Source organism: Diachasma alloeum, unplaced genomic scaffold (assembly GCF_001412515.2).
Source record: "Diachasma alloeum isolate Michigan unplaced genomic scaffold, Dall2.0 Dall_scaffold_00196, whole genome shotgun sequence".
Classification (NCBI taxonomy): Eukaryota; Metazoa; Arthropoda; class Insecta; order Hymenoptera; family Braconidae; genus Diachasma; species Diachasma alloeum.
Window position 1 is genome coordinate 1,276,116 of NW_021680361.1, and position 17,552 is coordinate 1,293,667.

Below are 17,552 nucleotides of genomic sequence, written 5' to 3' on the forward strand. Positions count from 1 at the left end.
GCATCCCGAATAGCAGATGGGATATCTGAAAATCGATGTAAGCAGACAGTTCTTGATAACTTAACTCATCAACGAAAAAATGATCTATTCTATCATGTTTATTCCCCAATCATCAATTCTTACAATCATCAATTGTGAACCAACTCTATGATAGAGGATTCATTTCGATAATTATGTTAATCGATGAAATTTAAACGCAAGTGTTTCATCGTTCCAATCCAGATATTTTATTTTAGTTCGTGAAGAAAGTTCTATAACGAAAATAAAAGTTGCAAATCCAGAAACTATTCTGCGAAATAGGAAAAAATTTAGGATCGAACCCCTAGTTGTTATTCTGACTCTTCTTCACGATATTATCTCTGGGGCTCACTAGGTTCCTTTCAATACCTCTGTTCAAGTAAAATTCTAACAGTATTCTCGTTTCAATTAAGAATCTCCTAGTAATGCATCCCGAATAGCAGATGGGATATCTAAAAATCGATGTAAGCAGGCAGTTCTTGATAACTTGACTCATCAACGAAAAAATGATCTATTCTCTCATGTTTATTCCCCAATCATCAATTCTTACAATCATCAATTGTGAACCAACTCTATGATAGAAGATTCATTTCGATAATTCTGTTAATCAATGAAATTTAAACGCAAGTGTTTCATCGTTTCAATCCAGATATTTTATTTTAGTTCGTGAAGAAAGTTCTGTAACGAAAATAAAAATTGCAAATTCAGAAACTATTCTGGGGATTCAAATTCTAACAATGAGGCCATTCTTCTTGATAGATATATGAAAAGATAACAATGGAACTTTATTATAAAGAATGATATGCTATGAATATCAATACACATATTCGTATATTATAATGTGGAAATGTTGAGTAATCTATCTCCCCTTTGCACTCCACGATCAACGAAAAATTATTCAATCACCCTTATATTCTCGTTTCAATTGAAAATCTCCCATTTTCATCAACAATGCACCCCAAATAGGCACATGGTATATCTGAAAATCAATGTAACCATAGAGTCCTTGACAACTCATCTCATTAACAAAGAAATCATCTCTTCTATCACGTTGATTGCCCATCGGAATCCAAGTCGTGGCTAGATGATATTTCTTCCCAGAAGTTCTCACACTATTTTCCTCTGTTCACAGACTCAATAAACCCATTTTCATGGTTCAACTGCCTTTTTCTCAGTCTGAACATCAATCAGTAATTCCTTAAAGTAGTTGCAAGTGTTTATTCTTCTGTTGAGATCGATTGAAATGATTGATCAATGATAAGATGAATAAAAAGTTGTCAATCAGCACAATCCTTTATTGCAGACCAACTCTATAATAGAGGATTTTTCTCCATAATTCTATTCACCAATAAAAATTAAACTCAAACTCTCATTCCTTCAACCAAAATATCTATTCTATTCTATCTAGAAACTTCTACAAGAAAAATAAAGATTAAAGACTCAGCAACTAGACAACTTGACAAAAATATAACTGTTTTCTTTCAACAACTACTGTAAATTTTCCACTTCGAAGATGGAATCTTCACTATTCGTTTCCATAATTTTGGTGTTTATCACTTCAATAAACAATTTCGTAATATTAATCCCCAAACAACACACAATTCTCACCGAATCTCTTTGTTTACAACAAACTATCCCCAATAATAGAGTAGAAAAATTGATTTACTTCACCATCATTTTTTTATTCCTTCCTCATTAAACTCTCACAAAATCATTGCTCATTGACAACATACCTTACATCTTCTTAGACTTTAAAACGACTTGAATATCAAAACTACAAAAAATATCTTATTAAATACTGAGGAGTAGGGCAAACTGGGGCACCCTTCATCAGGCTCGTATCATGCTCCACGATATTATCAGTTGAAACACGCAAACAAATGAAAAAGGGTTCACTCCACCCGCACCTCCTCTCCTGGGTCTTCGACCAGCACGTGGAACACTATCTTAACGACTAAAAATTCTCTTATATCTCTAATATCACTCTTTGGAGTAATAACTCTTCTATCGCCATGCGAAATGGCTTAACTGCAATAAGAGATACCTTAAACATCTAATACCAAAGGAGCACTGGAGTTGAAGCTCTCTCGTGATGCATGAATCATCATCAAGATGATTTTCCTTCAAATTATGTGAAAAAACACCCCGTTTTTTTCTGTTATGTCCCACTCATTTATTTTTTACCAAAACGTGAAGTGAATTTTTCCATCTTCCATTACCCAAGTGGAATGTCCAAACAGATTTATCAGAGTTGAAGGTCAAAGAATATAATAATAAAGGGGTAAATCGGGTTAAATCTGTTACTGAATCTGTATTAATTATTCATTCAACTCCCGAATCGATTTCCAAAAAATAAGTTTCTTGACGTTTACTTCTAGAATCCTTCGTTGAGATGAAGTAGTTAGAAAAGAGAAGGATAAACGTGCAGTTTTTAATGATCAATTACTCGAGATTGGCGAAGTGAAGTTCGAGGATTTTTTTCATTTTGAAGGTATTTTTTCAAGCTTCAAAATGAGACCTGACTTATCCCAATAGGATCATTTGATCAGGAGATATGCATAATTTATGCAGATTGATTTTTTTTTCACCTTCTTTCAATTAAAAAAGTAAAGCAATAACATGATTGTTCATTTTTTATTGATAATCTATTGATCTCGTAATCAAGTGGTTTTAGGAGCAATTGTCAAGCCTAATTAATTCTCAATAAAAACTTTTTGTTGATATTTTCCCTAATATCCCTTGTTAAGATGAACTAATTCAACAAGATACGAAAGATCAACTCAATTTTCCACATGTTGATGTCGTTTTGTTGTGTCTTGTTACGTTTTACCCCTTCATTAGAACATTCAATCCCACGAAATGACTGATCATCTTCATCTCACCCAAAATCCTCATGATCTCCGCAAATAATAATCCCAAAATCTCCTAGACCTGATGACAATTTTTCATGAACACCAACATTCTTCAGCTCATTCATCATTTAAAAAAAATTTCAATAAACAATCACTGACTCTCTATACACATCCAAAATATACTCATTCAACCGTTTCCCACAAATCTCCAGCAGTGTCAAAGACAAATATCTCTAGATTTCCCCCAAAGCCCTCGATGCTGTCGCCAACAATCTCTGTTTTACCCTCTGCTTTCTCATGAGTCGTCTCCATCTTCTCCTTCAATAATTCACTGACGACTTCTTGTTGTCCCTCCGCCTGAGTGGTCTTCGTCTTCTCTTCCAAAAGATCAATCATAAATTCTTCCTCACCCTCCCTAAAGTCAGAAAGACTGAGTAGAATTCTGCTCACGACCCAGATGTAATTTTCCACAGACTGGTGCACCTCATTCTTATGCTTGAACGCTTCTGAGACTTGATCAAACTTTTGATTACACAAAATACAGAAGGGATCATGGTCTTCTGCATTATGATACTGGTAACTGTGAGTATCAGGGCACCTCTTGAGACACTTGAGACAAAGGACTTCAAAAGGTTGGGAATGTTTTTCATATCTCGAGTACTCGAATACGGATATCATGATGTCTTCCTGAGAGGCGGTGACGAATCTCTTGGCATTCGTTATCACGTCTTTATCTTCACTGACATGTTCAGTCTCATTTCTACTTAGGAGGTGGTCCATCATGATGTGATGAAGAATCTCGTCCCTCCCGAACACTTTCGAACATAATTTGCAAGCCTCGAGAGCATGGATCTTCTCCAAATGCTCCAACAACTCTTCGGAAGTCGCCGAGAGATACTGACAGACGTTGCAGCGATGCAATTTCGATGTATCCTTCACCAAATTCCTGTCAGTATCCCTGCCATTGTTATTATTTTCAGTGATGTCAGTCATCTTGGAATTGTTGGAGCAGATGTCCTCCATATGACGAGTCATCATGGATTCCGTGAGGAAGTTTTTCTGGCAAATGGGACAGGAATGGGGTCCTGATCCCTCGAGGTGATGAGCCTGATTGTGGAGCAGGAGTTTTTTAGAACTCTCAAATGTTTTGATGCAAGTTTTGCAGTTGAAGGATGGGACGGTGATGCATTGGTGGTCGTTCACCATGGATATTGTCGTTAGGATCTTGCAGCAGTTGTCGCAGATGTGGATACCTGAGTCGTCGTTATGGACGAGGTACTTGTGGGTGTGAAGAATGTGGTGGCTTTGGAAGTACCTGTGACATTCAACACATTTAAGGGCGGGGTTCTTGTTGTCCGCGAGTTCTCTCACGAGAATGCGATGTTTTGCTAAATCTATTGCAGAGTCAAAGAGCTTTTTGCATCTTGGACATCTAGGGGACGTTTCTTTTTCTGTCTCATGGGCTGGGATTTTTCTTGAGGGCAGAGGGACGAGGTCTGGTGGCAGTTTGAGAGATTTTATTTTGAGATCGGGTTTTGTGTCTAGGATGGATTGTGTGGAGTGTTTGTTTGATATTAGCATAGATCTGACTTTGATTAGGGATTTGTGATCCTTCTGGAGTTTTTCGAGGTACAGCAAGGTCTTTTCGTCGAAGGTTCTCGAATCCTGAATGATCTTGGGAGATTTTCGGGGAGATTTTTGGGAGGTTTGATAGGTGATGGAGGGGAATTTTGACTCTTCAGAGGCCGTTGAGTCTGTGGCTGTTATATCGGGAGTTAGGAGGGATTCCAGGATTGATTCGGAGGAGGGAGGTGGGTCTTTTGGATCTTCAGGCAATTCTGAGGAGTCTGTAGAAAATAGTGTGACGGTTTTGGGGGATTCGTCTGAGTCATCCAACTCGAGGTACTCGTACTCTCTGTAGTCCTCCAGGGAGTCATCAGGTGTCGCTGATTTCAGCCTTTCCTGATGATTTTTTATTTGCAGGAGGTAGTCTTCCATAGCTGCGTCGCACTCTTCGGACGCTAGAATGATGGTTGGTAATTCGGGATCTCCTCGGACCAATTTCTTAGGAGAGAGTTGACACGTTTCCGGTTCATTGGGGTTGCGTAGTCTCTTGAGTGATGATTGAGGCAAATCTACGATGGGTTCGTCAGCATCTAATTCTTGAGTTGAAGAGAATTTTGTTAATTATGATGTATTATGATTAGGGGGTGAGGTGAATGTCTCATTAGCTGAACCTCTAAGCCAGAGATGACCGAAAAATATGTATATAACAAAATTGGATCAATTTTTTTCATAAAGAAAATATTTTGAAGGGATTGTACACTGTACTGAGGCATGAAACAATTTTTAGTACAAAAATTTTCCGATAAACTCGAGACTAAGGAGATTTCAACATTGACGATGGTGTTCAACTAGTTGTCCCAGTTGTTGGACTCCTATCCCTCGTAATTAAATGAATAATAATGTTCATTGAACACCTACACTTGCACGAACTAGATCGCAGAGATCATTACAACACGAAACTGCATATTCACGTGGCATTGGGATCATATTTGCTAATCAACAATCAACTCATCAGCTACTTGGACATTCACCTCTCAAAATAAAACAAAATAATGATCACCAACCTCTTGGAATTCTCCCCAAGGTCTTCAGATACTCAACATAGTTCGTGTGGTTCTTCTTGTTGAAGTGATGGAACAAGTCTCGAACCGACGAGAATTTAATGGCACAGATATCACAGATAAAGCTTCCATTGCGGCCCTTCTGACGATTTCCCCAGGTACTTCTGCACTTCCTGGTGAAGAGATCCTGAGGGACTGTCAGGTATGCTGGTTCGTCTGGAGGCCTCCTATCTGAGAAATTGACGATGTCGTGGACACTGAACACGTGGTTCTGCAGGGAATTCTCCACCGACAGTTCCTCATCGCAGATTGGACAGTTGCAACTCAGGGGGCAGTCGATATTGATGGTTTTTGCATGGGGCTTGTCATTCCTGCAGCCGCAGATGAGGTGAACCTTTATTATGTGCCACCTCAGGGATTCTCGGGTGGGGAATTTCGAGTAGCAGATGAAGGGACAGTCCAGACAGTCGGAGGGCTGGAGGTCGAGAGAGGAGGAGAGAATCCTCTGGCACATTTGACAGATTGGGGGCTCTGACGTCCGATTCTTTCCTGGGTATTCTCTGTAGTTCAAGGTAGACTTGTTGTGGAGAAGTTTTGGGCTGTTTGGGGGGGAGTCGAGGGGTTGTTGGAACTTCCTTTTTCTTGATTGTCCCGGGGGGGAGGAGAATATGTTGACAATTGGTTGAGACTTTGATGCTTCTGGAAAAATGAAATAATTTTTTTTCTTTTTGTTTTTGGAGGGAATGAAGAGTTTGGGGATATAACATTATGCCTTTTTTGGAATAATGTTATATCCCCTTATGTCAATTCGAGGCTCTTTTTTTCGATTAAGGTCCGGGTGTACTATCTTTCGAACGTTATCTCGATGTTTTTTTTTTCATCTTTCGTCATCTGGTGGCAAGTGGCGGCCTGTCACCCAATATCATGCAGGGGGAAGACTGATTTCGTAAATCTGTTCCCATACTGCACACAGACATTTATTACGGAAAAGGCTCTTTGAAAAAAGTTGTAATATTTTGGAGAATTTTTTAATCACAGTTTTATCACATAAAAATGGCAGATGGCTACATACCACTGTTTTGAAAACTGAAATACCTAGCTGTCACTTGCCATGAGGAGTTATTGTTTTGTTATCCACCATGGAAAATGAAAGCTAATAGATAATTTGCCACAGCGAATCAGATATTTGTAATTTCCACTTGTTTCAACTCATTCTGAATCTCAATTAAAAACGCTCTTTGAAAAAGTTCAGAATTTTTTCCATTTTTTTAAATCATTCTATCATAATTTTTGGGAATTTCTACATTATGTACCACTCAATTGACAATTTTGGATTACGAAAGATAAAAAAAATCCAGATAACATTCGAAAGATAGTACACCCGGGCCTTAATTATTTATAATCATTCTCATTGCAAAAAACAATGTGACCGATGAGAATCATATGTCCCAATTTATCAGCTGTTAAATTCTCATATTACACTAAGAGAAAAACGATAAAGTTCTCAAACAAGTCTTACTTGTGCCAATAAAATAGTTTTTTCAAAATGATCAAAAAAGGATTTTTTTGTGCCAAATATGGAGAGAGTGCGTCAGAATGAAAAATTTTTATCGCAAAAATAGATTTAGTAGTTCAAAAAAAAAAAAAGACATTCTCTGTACACGTAAGAAATGTCATTTCTAGCACTATTCCTTCGTTATTCGATACTCCCATATGTATTTTCCTCCCGAAAAATCTTTGTTTCATGAGAAACAAGGGATAGTAGTTTTTCGTTTCGGCTGTCTAATAATCACAGATAACAAATGAACCCTTAAATGAAACAATAATAATGATATGATAGCAATCTTGAAACTTAGGGATAAAATATTTGTTAGCAAATTGTCCTCTATATGAGATATTTTCATCCTGAAAAGGCACCGTCTGGTGTGAATTATCCGCCTCTTGAGCCAAATATTTCGTTGCTGTCGAGAGCAGAACAATTATTCATGTTTAAGACTTTCAAATTCGAACCAAACAAATTCTTTTTTGGCAATTTTCAACTAGTGATTTTGTTGGTCCAAACAACATTTGTTTGACAACGTGTTTGTTTTTCTCTCAGTGTACAATTAATGATTTGCTCATGTTCTAATTCCTAGACTCACTGAATAAGATTTTAATCATAATTACAATTCAATTTCTTCTAGAACGCACTTTAGAGTGTGAATTTCTGGAATTCAATGTTTATTGATACTCTGGTAAAAGTGCGTGGCCACACTGTTAGCAATTTTTAGTTAGTGCACACGGTAATTCAATTAGTCTGTTGTTCATCTCATCAATATAATTCCGTGCTTAAAATATTGTCATCTTGTGTTTTCAGTACCAAATTAAAAATTAAAACTTAATTTGTAATACTGAGTCACAGCTTCGTTTTATTCATATCAGAAATTTAGTATTTGGATATTAATATTACTTGCTCGAAGTGAAACAATCGATCATCATTTCCAAAATGTGAGATAGTGTCATAATTCTAGCTGCTCATTCTAATTAAATTTGTTCGAAGAAAACCTTAGTAAACGCAATATTAAAAAAATCAATATTAAAAATTATTTGAAAATAAAATAATTCTACTACTACATTTTTTTTACTCTCCTTTACAACCTGGTAATCCCAAATAATTGAATATTTTTCAAATAAAATATGAATAAGTCGTATTATTACCATTTCCCGTGAGAATTTTCAGATTCCATCCCTGGGATCCATTATCTTCAAGAAAATAGCATGTAGTGTCACATCTTTCACAGCCAACTGACGTTGTACTTTCGTCATTTTGATTTTGAGTTAATCTCAGCCTATGGTTTCCCTTTGCGACATCATCTCTTCGTTTATTCAGTTTCGCATCCTTTCCACTGCCTTCAGAGTTTGATGGTGAATATACTATCTTTTTCTTACCAAATCTTTTGGGCCTTGTAACCGTTGTTAGGATACTCTCCTCATTCTTTGATGTGGGTTGAGAGGATGAGACGTTTCCCTCCGCATCCATCTCTGAAAATATAGAAAATATTGATAAAAAGAAATTCATAATTACATTTTATGGCAATTTGGGTTTGATTTTTCTTGCTGATATCCCTAAAGTTATTGGTTTGAAGGGGAAAATCAAGAGATATATTTTTTAATGTTACAGTTTTGAAGATATTTTATTATGCCCTTTTTCCTGTCCGATTCGAAATTCGTTTTTTCAATAAATTGTTTATAATCATTCTCGTGGAAAAAAGCAATACGATGGGAATCATATGTCCCAATTTATTCTATTTTCCTCTGACCTAAATGATTTGGTCAATTATGATTCTTTTATTCATGTTTCATAGAATGGTGTCCAATTCTCTTTTGTTTGTTAGGCGACTGCATGAAAATTCGACGCAAGACGATTATAAAAAAAAAAGATCTTTTTCGTTGTCCATTAAATTCTCCACAAAAATCTCTAGATATTTTTCCTTAACTTTCATAGCTCTGAGGAGATCCTATGGAAATATCGGAATTTAAATCTGTTACAGACATCTTTAAAACTAATGCATTGAGATGAAAATATTAGAACACTTTTTTTGTTGAATATCTCATGAACGAAATGAAAAATGTCTTGAAATTTTTCTCCTAGCGAATAAGTTTCAAAGATATTTGAAAAAAAAATTGAATTCAATTTCTTATAAATAATTTCTGACATTTATAAATAATTCTGACATTTTTTTTCAAACCCTAGAGGAAAATGACAAGAGTAAAAAATCGTATGAACGACAGAAAAAATATCTGCATTTTTTTCCAAACGAAATAGTATCAAAAATATGTTTTAAATAGTTTTCAATTCCAATTTCTTATAGATTATCCACCAAATTCGTTTGCGAATATCTTTAAAATTAATGGATTGAGAGAAAAATGTGGAAAAATATTTTTTCTAGAAACTTTTATAAAGTACAAAAACGATCTTTTGATACTTTTCTTTTGACAAAGAAGTTTCAAAGACATTTTCAAAAGACTTTGAATCCAATATCGTATAAATAATTTTGCGAATAGCTTTGAATAGACAAAAGTTACACGATATTTTTTGTAATCCATAAATGTTCCCACAAAAAATTCTGTACTTTTTTGTTAAAATCCCTCTATTCTTTTCTATTCTTTTTTCATTCATCGCTGAATAAACCCAGTCCCAATTTTCATGAATTTTCGCATCTTCTCATCATCAGAATGGAATTAAAATTGTATATTCAGAACAGAAAAAATTTCTCTACATTTTTTTTCCGAATAAAATTGTTTTTCGAAACTATTATTGAAATAGTTTTCCATTTCTATTTCGCACAGATTATCCTCCAAATGCGGTTGCAAATATTTTTAAAATTAATGAATAGAGAGAAAAATGTCGAAAAATATTTTTTACAGACAATGTTATAAACTACAAAAATGATAATTTCATACTTTTGTTTTAACAAAAACGTTTCAAAGATATTTGCAAAAGACTGAATCCAATATCTCATAAATAATTTTGCGAACAACTTTAAAGAGACAAAATCTGCAAGACATTTTTTTTAATCCCTAAATTTTTCCACAAAAAATGATTCTGACATTTTTCTTCAAATCCCTCTATTCTTTTCTCTCCATTTTCCATTCATCGCTGATTAAACCGGTCCTAATTATCATGAATGTTCGGATCTTCTCTTCATCAGATATGAAGATTATATTCACCTGGAACAAATGCCGATTCTTCTGAAGATTCTAAAGTCTTTCCATCTTCTTGAATAAGTTTTGGAAGGCTCTTCGTGCGATCCTGATTGCCCATGTCTCCCATCGACAATTCCTCTCACAAGATTTATTTCATTCACTCAACAAAACATCCAATTCCCGTGCAGTCTGCAAAAAATAAAAAAAAATCAATTAACGTCGGAAAATTTGTGTTATTGTTGTGCCTTCACAAAAACAAAAACACCACAATAACCATTTCGACTGCTTTGGAAATAACAACAAAAGAACCTAACCTTGTAGTGGAGAAGGCGGGAAACAGTAGACAAAACCTCACAAGAAAATATTTACGATTCAGAATGAGCCGGTACCTCTAATTTTTGCCTTGATGCCGGATTTCATTACATGACTGGATCTTATTGTTGAGGAAGAATAGCGAGCGAGGGCAATTGTTGCTGTTGGTATCATTCGTGAATCCGACTTGGAATGGAGTCGGGGAAGAATGGTTGATGAGGGGGCGATGCCAGCGCCTCCAGAGTTTTTTTTTTTTTCATCTTGAAATGGTGATCTTTGGCTTATTTTTTCTCCAGTGAAATCATGAAGAATAGAGACCTTCATGAGATTCTTCATGAGTGAAATATCCTCTTCTACTTTGGTAGTGTAACATCAGAGCTTTCATTTGGACCCCATTTCCCCCGAAGTTTCCAAACATTTTACAATGATTTTATTATTTAAACTTTGCTGGTCTGAATTTGAATCTCGATATTGAGCCGTTAAAAAACATTTAAGAAGTCTGAAAAAAATTTGAAAGTTTGCTTTTGGGGGAAAATTGATAGAATAATTAAAAAACTGCAATTTTTGAAAATTACGAGCATTTTCTATAAATAATTTATAAACAATCAATTTTCCACCATAAAAATCATTTGTTCAGAATCGTAAGAAATTTATTTATATTCATAATTTTACCAAAAATCGATTTCATATGCCTAAACAAATTAGGTTTCCGAAAGTTTAAACAATTTAAATTATTTATTTATAAACAACGATTGTTTAAAAAAATGACAATTCCACTAAAATTTCAGGAAATCTGGTAATTGAAAAATCAAATATTCCATTGATTTTCTATTCAACTGATCTGGAAATCAATAAAATATTTGATTTTTCAATTCAATTATTCTGTAAAAATTCAGAAACATCCGGAAAATTCAGGGCAAAATTGAAAATTTATGTCATTTTGTTTCTGAATATTCATGTTCCATTGAAAATTCAATTAAGTTGTGAAATTTCCATCTCACTCCCACAGAAAACTCATGAATTTCCGTGAATTCTACTTAAAACTTGAAAATTTATTACCATTTTTTCCCTAAATTCGATTCAATTTCACTTTTATGAGATTTACACTGTAATATCTTCCATGAAATTTTAAAAAAATTTAACAGGTGCACATGGAGAGATCTACAATTTTTAAGTGAATGAATATATTATTAATATATATATATTGTGTTTGACCCATGCGAGATTCACCTGTAAGATTTTTCAAAATGTCAACCGAGAGGTGCCACTGAATAATTATTTTTTATTCATTAAACTACTTCATTGACTCAACAATGCGATAATCGAGTCGATAAAGTAATTTCATAGATAGAAATTGATAATTGTAGGAGAAATCACAATCCTAAGATTTGATGTAGACAAAGGGGTTCCGTCTCCCCTTAAGGTGTTTCTTCTGAAGTCAAAATAAAGAAAAAAAATTGGAAAATTCACGAGAGAAAATTCTGAGTGTGCTGCATCATTAAGAATTCTTGCACATTTTTTTCAGATCTCAGTCTCAAAAAAAAAGAAAATTTGGATATTTTTGTAACCCCTCCAGCTATAACCTCCGAGATTACCCCACTCATAATTAGGGAAATTTCCATGGCACCCAAAAAAATAATGAACTATTGAAGAAAAACTAGTGGATGATAAATTAAATCTTTCTTGAGAACACATATAAGTTTCAGATTTTTTTCAGATTTCATAAGAAAGTTATTTGAACAAATGATTCGGAAAATTATGAGTTTCGGGGCAAATACGCCCTCATGCGCAGGCGCGTGATTGGAATGTCAGTGAGCATCATAAGAAAGTTATTTGAACAAATGATTCGGAAAATTATGAGTTTCGGGGCAAATACGCCCTCATGCGCAGGCGCGTGATTGGAATGTCAGTGAGCATCATAAGAAAGTTATCGGTTGGACCATAGAACTGAGAGAGAGAAAACACTCGACAGGTTAACCACCTCGAGACCCATTTTAATATTATTTCAATAATTAGAATGACATCCAATAAAAATTATTCGACACCCGTAGATGATGATAAAAAAATCAATCGATCTGATAAATAAAATCAATATTCAAAAAATGTTCAAATGCAGACTTGAATAGTTACTTGAAAATTGGAAAATTTCGTGCTCAGCGATTGAATCAGGGCTCGAGAACAATAAGACTCCCTTTCCGTTTCACCTCCCTGTGATCTACAGACGCAATACCTTAAAACCCATAAATTGTAACCAACGAGAAGACCGAAAAAATTCCAAGTCTCGCCAAGACTCTTATTTATGCGAGTAGCGTGTTGGTATTGTCTCGAAAATTTTGGACGTGGTATCGTCTCGGTATCATAGGCAGCCCTAATTATAACGGAGATATCAACATTTTAAAATTGTGAGTTTGTTAACTTGCGGCTTAAGAATTCACTCTGTCGTAGCAGCAGTTGATGTGGAGGGGATTTTTCTCTCTTATTCTTCAATAAATCATTGTTCATTGGTGTCTATAACTTTCTTTATTAACTAAAATAACAACTGTAATCATATTTCACTCTTAATAGACTCTTGGAACGGTCAAAATGATTAAAATATATATTTAATTAGCTAAACTACACATGGAAAACAAAATCTTCACGTGACGTGACATTCCAAGAAATTATGATAAAATATCTGATGGCTAACGAAAAACACGGTAATTAACGTAATGGATGATTTTTCATAACATGTTCCATCTCAAGGACTACAAAACCAATGAAATTTCATCGATGAACAGAAGTCAACTTTTTATTCGTCTTCCCATTCGTCAATTATCTCGATCGATCTCAACACAAGAATAAATTCTTGCAACTTCAAGGGATTACTGTTTGACATTGAGACTGACAATGAGAAAGAGATACTTGAACCATAAAAATGGGTTTACAGAATCTGTGGACTAGGAAAATAGTGTGAGAATTTCTGGAAAGAAATATTACCTAGCCATGACTTGGTTTATGATGGGCATTCAACGTGATATAGTCCAGGCGTCAGGGGTTTTATGACACTGCAAAATCCCACAAAAGGTTTTAATACGTTAATCGCTTGGTTTTGACATGAATAATAATGTCCTAAAAAATAACTGTCGATTTCGATCGGCAAGTTATTGTTTAAACAATCAGAATTCACAATTTTTTGGTTTTTCACGGTTTCCATAGAAACTATGCGTTCTGCGATAAAAATAGTTATATACAAAATTAATGCCCATGAAATTATATAAAAAAAATGTTTCTCGACATTTTTTGTCCGATCGATCGGTTTTAAGATACAGCCGCGAAAGACAAACGTCAACTGCGTGGTTAGACGCGTCACATGCTTTAACGTAGCTGCTACCTGCGGTATCGATCGTATTCATTTCTTCCAACGTTATTACTCCTACTGCCTTGCCAGCTGCACTAAAAACGGGATAAAAGGACAGAAAGTGGAGTGAGGGGGGGGGGGTGCAGGTATAAACTCAGGTGTAATATCTCGTCATTGCCTCCAACTCGCGAAGCAGCCAGGCAACACAGCTTACGAGTTTATCACCAGATTCAAGCCTGGTCAGGAAATCATCTCAATCCCACTGATTGGGGGTGGAAAGAAACAACCAACGGACTTATTACCCATATCCCCACTACAAACGCCGCAGCTCCTCAGGGACTACTGAAGACAATTTCATGTAAATGTCTCAAAGGATGCACTGGTAACTATGGCTGCAGGAGAATAGGCCTGTATTGCTCAATTTTGTGTACTGGGTGCCAGGGGACGAATTGCTTCAATATAAATGTCGACATTGATATCGATGAAGACGTAGACGAATTAATTAACATCGATGTTGAGAAATTCTTGGACGTTCAAGTCAGTGAGGAATCAGCCAGCGAATCTGAATCAGTGGAGGATGTCGGTGATTTGCGCTCTCCAGCTCAGAAAAAACGAAGAGTATATTGACAATTTTCAAAATTCACAAAAGCTATTTGTAATGAATAAACCAACTTATAATTATTTTGTGATGCCACTGTGTTATCATCATTTTGTCCACCTCCTCTTAGATTCTCGTAAGTCAGTTCATATCCGTTATTTTGGCTAAATTCATTATCAACATTTTTTTTATTAACAATTACATCATTTATTACTTTCTGTATTAAAAAATCATTCTCGTAAGTGCTGTTTACAATAATAAAGAAATTATCACATTCAAAATAGGCGTGGGGCGGCAGTTTCGCGGGTTTATCTTGAACACGATTGATCGGACAAAAGAAGTCAACGGGCATTTTTTTAGATAATTTTATGGAAATTAATTTTGTATATAACTATTTTTATCATAGCACCTATAGTTTCCGTGAAAACCTTGAAAAACCAAAAAATCGCCACTTTTCATTGTTTAAACAATAACTTGCCGATCGAAATCGACAATCATTTTTTAGTATGTTATTACTTATGCCAAAACCAAGCAATACGTATTAATACCTTTGTAGGGAATTATTACGTTCATTGATCAAAGTTAGTGCTCTGACGCCTGGACTAATAGAAGAGAGAATTTCTTTGTTAATGAATTGAGTTGTCAAGGACAGTGTGTTTACACTGATGTTCAGATATGCCATGTGCAATTTGGAGTACATTATTAGAAGATGCTCAATTGAGACGAGAATACAAGAGTGATGGAATCATTTTTCGCTAATCATAGGTTAATGTAAAACAGAAAAATTCCCATCCTCCAGAGGATATTGAATCACCTAACAACCCGGGTAATTGAACGCTGAAAACGGAAGACAGTTTCCACGATTGAATCACTGACTCTCACGTTCCCGATGCTCACTCATGAACGTATTTCTGCCATTTTATTTCGTTACATACCCGATTAAGAAGATCTCCCGGAGTCATTGTTAATTGAATGAATACATTTCGTTTATTGTTCTCCTCACAATCGAGCCATCAGAATTATACGACTTAGTGACACACGGTTAATTTATCACGAGATGAACGAGTGTTACGAGTATTCTTCCGTTTGCATAACTTTTTGTTAAGGGGGGGTCACACCACTTTTTTCAAGTAACAATAAGTATTACAATTTCGGCGACTTTTTTCATGTTTCTTCTTTATTTAAAAAAATGTACACATGATTTTCGTGAATATCATGTAATTTTCATTTTTCAATAACATTCTTGTTTTGCCTCCGAATGAAACCATTGTAAGGTAAATGTACCTGTGCTCGTCCTTCGTCAGGGATAGCCATGTCCATAAATTATAATTACCGTTAAATTATTAAGTCAATCAATTACAGACTAATATTGATTAAGTTATCAATTTAAATATTCAAATTCTGAAGTATTTATTAATCAGTAAGTTAGTTAACTATCTAACTTTTCCATTACCGTATACCTTCCGGTTTTTTACAGATTTTCACTTTTCCAGCAGGATATTAATTCCTAATGCTTCTTCCAGCTTTCGAAAAATTCGAATCCTTTCAGAGGTGTTCCCTCGCGGCCCCCCACCCTTCTAGTGACCACGCTCAGCGCTGCTTAGCTTCCCAAAGCTAAGCCGGCCCACCACCGCGCTGGCCCCGTAGGGCTCAGTAATTTAGTTAGGAAGATTAACAATTATTTCGATAATTGAAAATCCCTTATAAGAAATTTAGTATTATTTACTTAATAAAAAAATTACAGTTCCATATTATAAAATATTCAATTTATCATCAATTGGAAATATAGGTTACCAATTATTTTCCTACTTTTTAATTTTCGATTAATATATTTAAACCTCAATTAATGTAAATTGGAAATTCTTTTAATATTGAAGAATCGGAAGATTGATGGCCATCTTCTTCTTGTGTTCAATGTGGTTATATCCTAGATTGACGGCCATCCCTGGTCCCCGTCTCTATGCTCGTTCTGATGCCGTGAGCTATCACATTTTAATCATTTTGACAGCCCCAAGAGTCCATCAAGAGTGAAACTCCAAGCCAATAATAACTCCACTCGTATTGGAGTTATTATTTTACTTAATAAGGAAAGTTATAGGCACCAATCAACAGGGATTTATTGAAGAATAAGAGAGAAAAATTCCATCCACATCAACTGGTGCTACGACAGAGTGAATTATTAAGCTGTAAGTTGAGAAATTCACAATTTTAACATGTTGATCTCCGTTATATTAGGTGTGTGACTTAATTTTTACAGATTTTTCAGTAAATTTATTTAATAAAAAAATTGAGAACAACGAACTTAATCTTGGAAATATTGTCCATCGTTTTCTATGACCTTGCGCCATCTCTCAGGTAACATTCGAATGCCGTCGCGAAAGAAACTTGCAGGCTTCGAGGCGATAAAATCATCGACGAATCCACATCGTTCAGCGTTTTAAACTGTTTATCCACTAAGGCGTGCTGCATGGACCGGAACCAGTGATAGTCGGATGGGGCCAAGTCTGGTGAATATGCCGCGTGCAGGAGAACTTCCTATTCCAAGTTTAAGAGGGTCTTCTGAGTCGCGCGAGCAACGTGAGGTCAAGCATTGTCATGCAGCAGTATGACTTGCCTGCTTCCTTGCCCAGTAAATGGGGTTTTCCGATCAAGTTCTTCGCTTAGTTTGTTCAGTTGTCGGCTGTAGCGTTCCGCAGTCACCGTCTGAGCTGTTTCCAGGAGTTCGTAATAAAGCACACCCTTCATGTCCCACCAGATACACAGGAGAATCTTCCTTAAGTGGATGTTCTGTTTCGGCGTCGATGTACTGGATTGTCCGGGATCTACCCACGACTTTTTACGTTTGGGATTCTCATAAAAAATATACTTTTCATCACCCGTCACAATTCTCTACAAGCAGTCCTTTTTTTATTGCCGGGCAAGCAGTGAAAGGCACGTGTTCATACGTTGACCTAGGTTGTGTTCGGTCAACACATGTGGGACCCACCTTCCAAGTTTTTGGATTTTTCCCATTTGACGCAAATGCTTATAAATAGCTATTCGGGTGACTCCTAACTGAGCTGCAAGCTCTTGTTGCGTTTGCGATGAGTCTTCATCCAGTACAGCTTGCAATTCCACATCTG

At 35.6% G+C, this 17,552-nt stretch overlaps 1 protein-coding gene across 2 annotated transcripts; it reads right to left on the bottom strand.

Annotated features, from left to right (window-relative positions):
* Positions 1-1,292: 1,292 nt before the first annotated feature.
* Positions 1,293-10,685, bottom strand: LOC107048734. 2 transcript variants are annotated; one of them, XM_015272080.1, is made up of 5 exons: positions 10,573-10,685; positions 10,208-10,372; positions 8,195-8,518; positions 5,501-6,196; positions 1,293-5,032 (listed from the first exon to the last, which is right to left on the bottom strand). In XM_015272080.1, the coding sequence occupies exons 2-5, from the start codon at positions 10,308-10,310 to the stop codon at positions 3,054-3,056; spliced, it is 3,102 nt and encodes a 1,033-aa protein (XP_015127566.1). In that variant the 5' UTR covers positions 10,311-10,372; positions 10,573-10,685; the 3' UTR covers positions 1,293-3,053. The 2 variants fall into 2 exon arrangements, with proteins under 2 accessions (XP_015127566.1, XP_015127565.1); XM_015272079.1 differs by having other exon boundaries at positions 10,498-10,685.
* Positions 10,686-17,552: the final 6,867 nt, after the last annotated feature.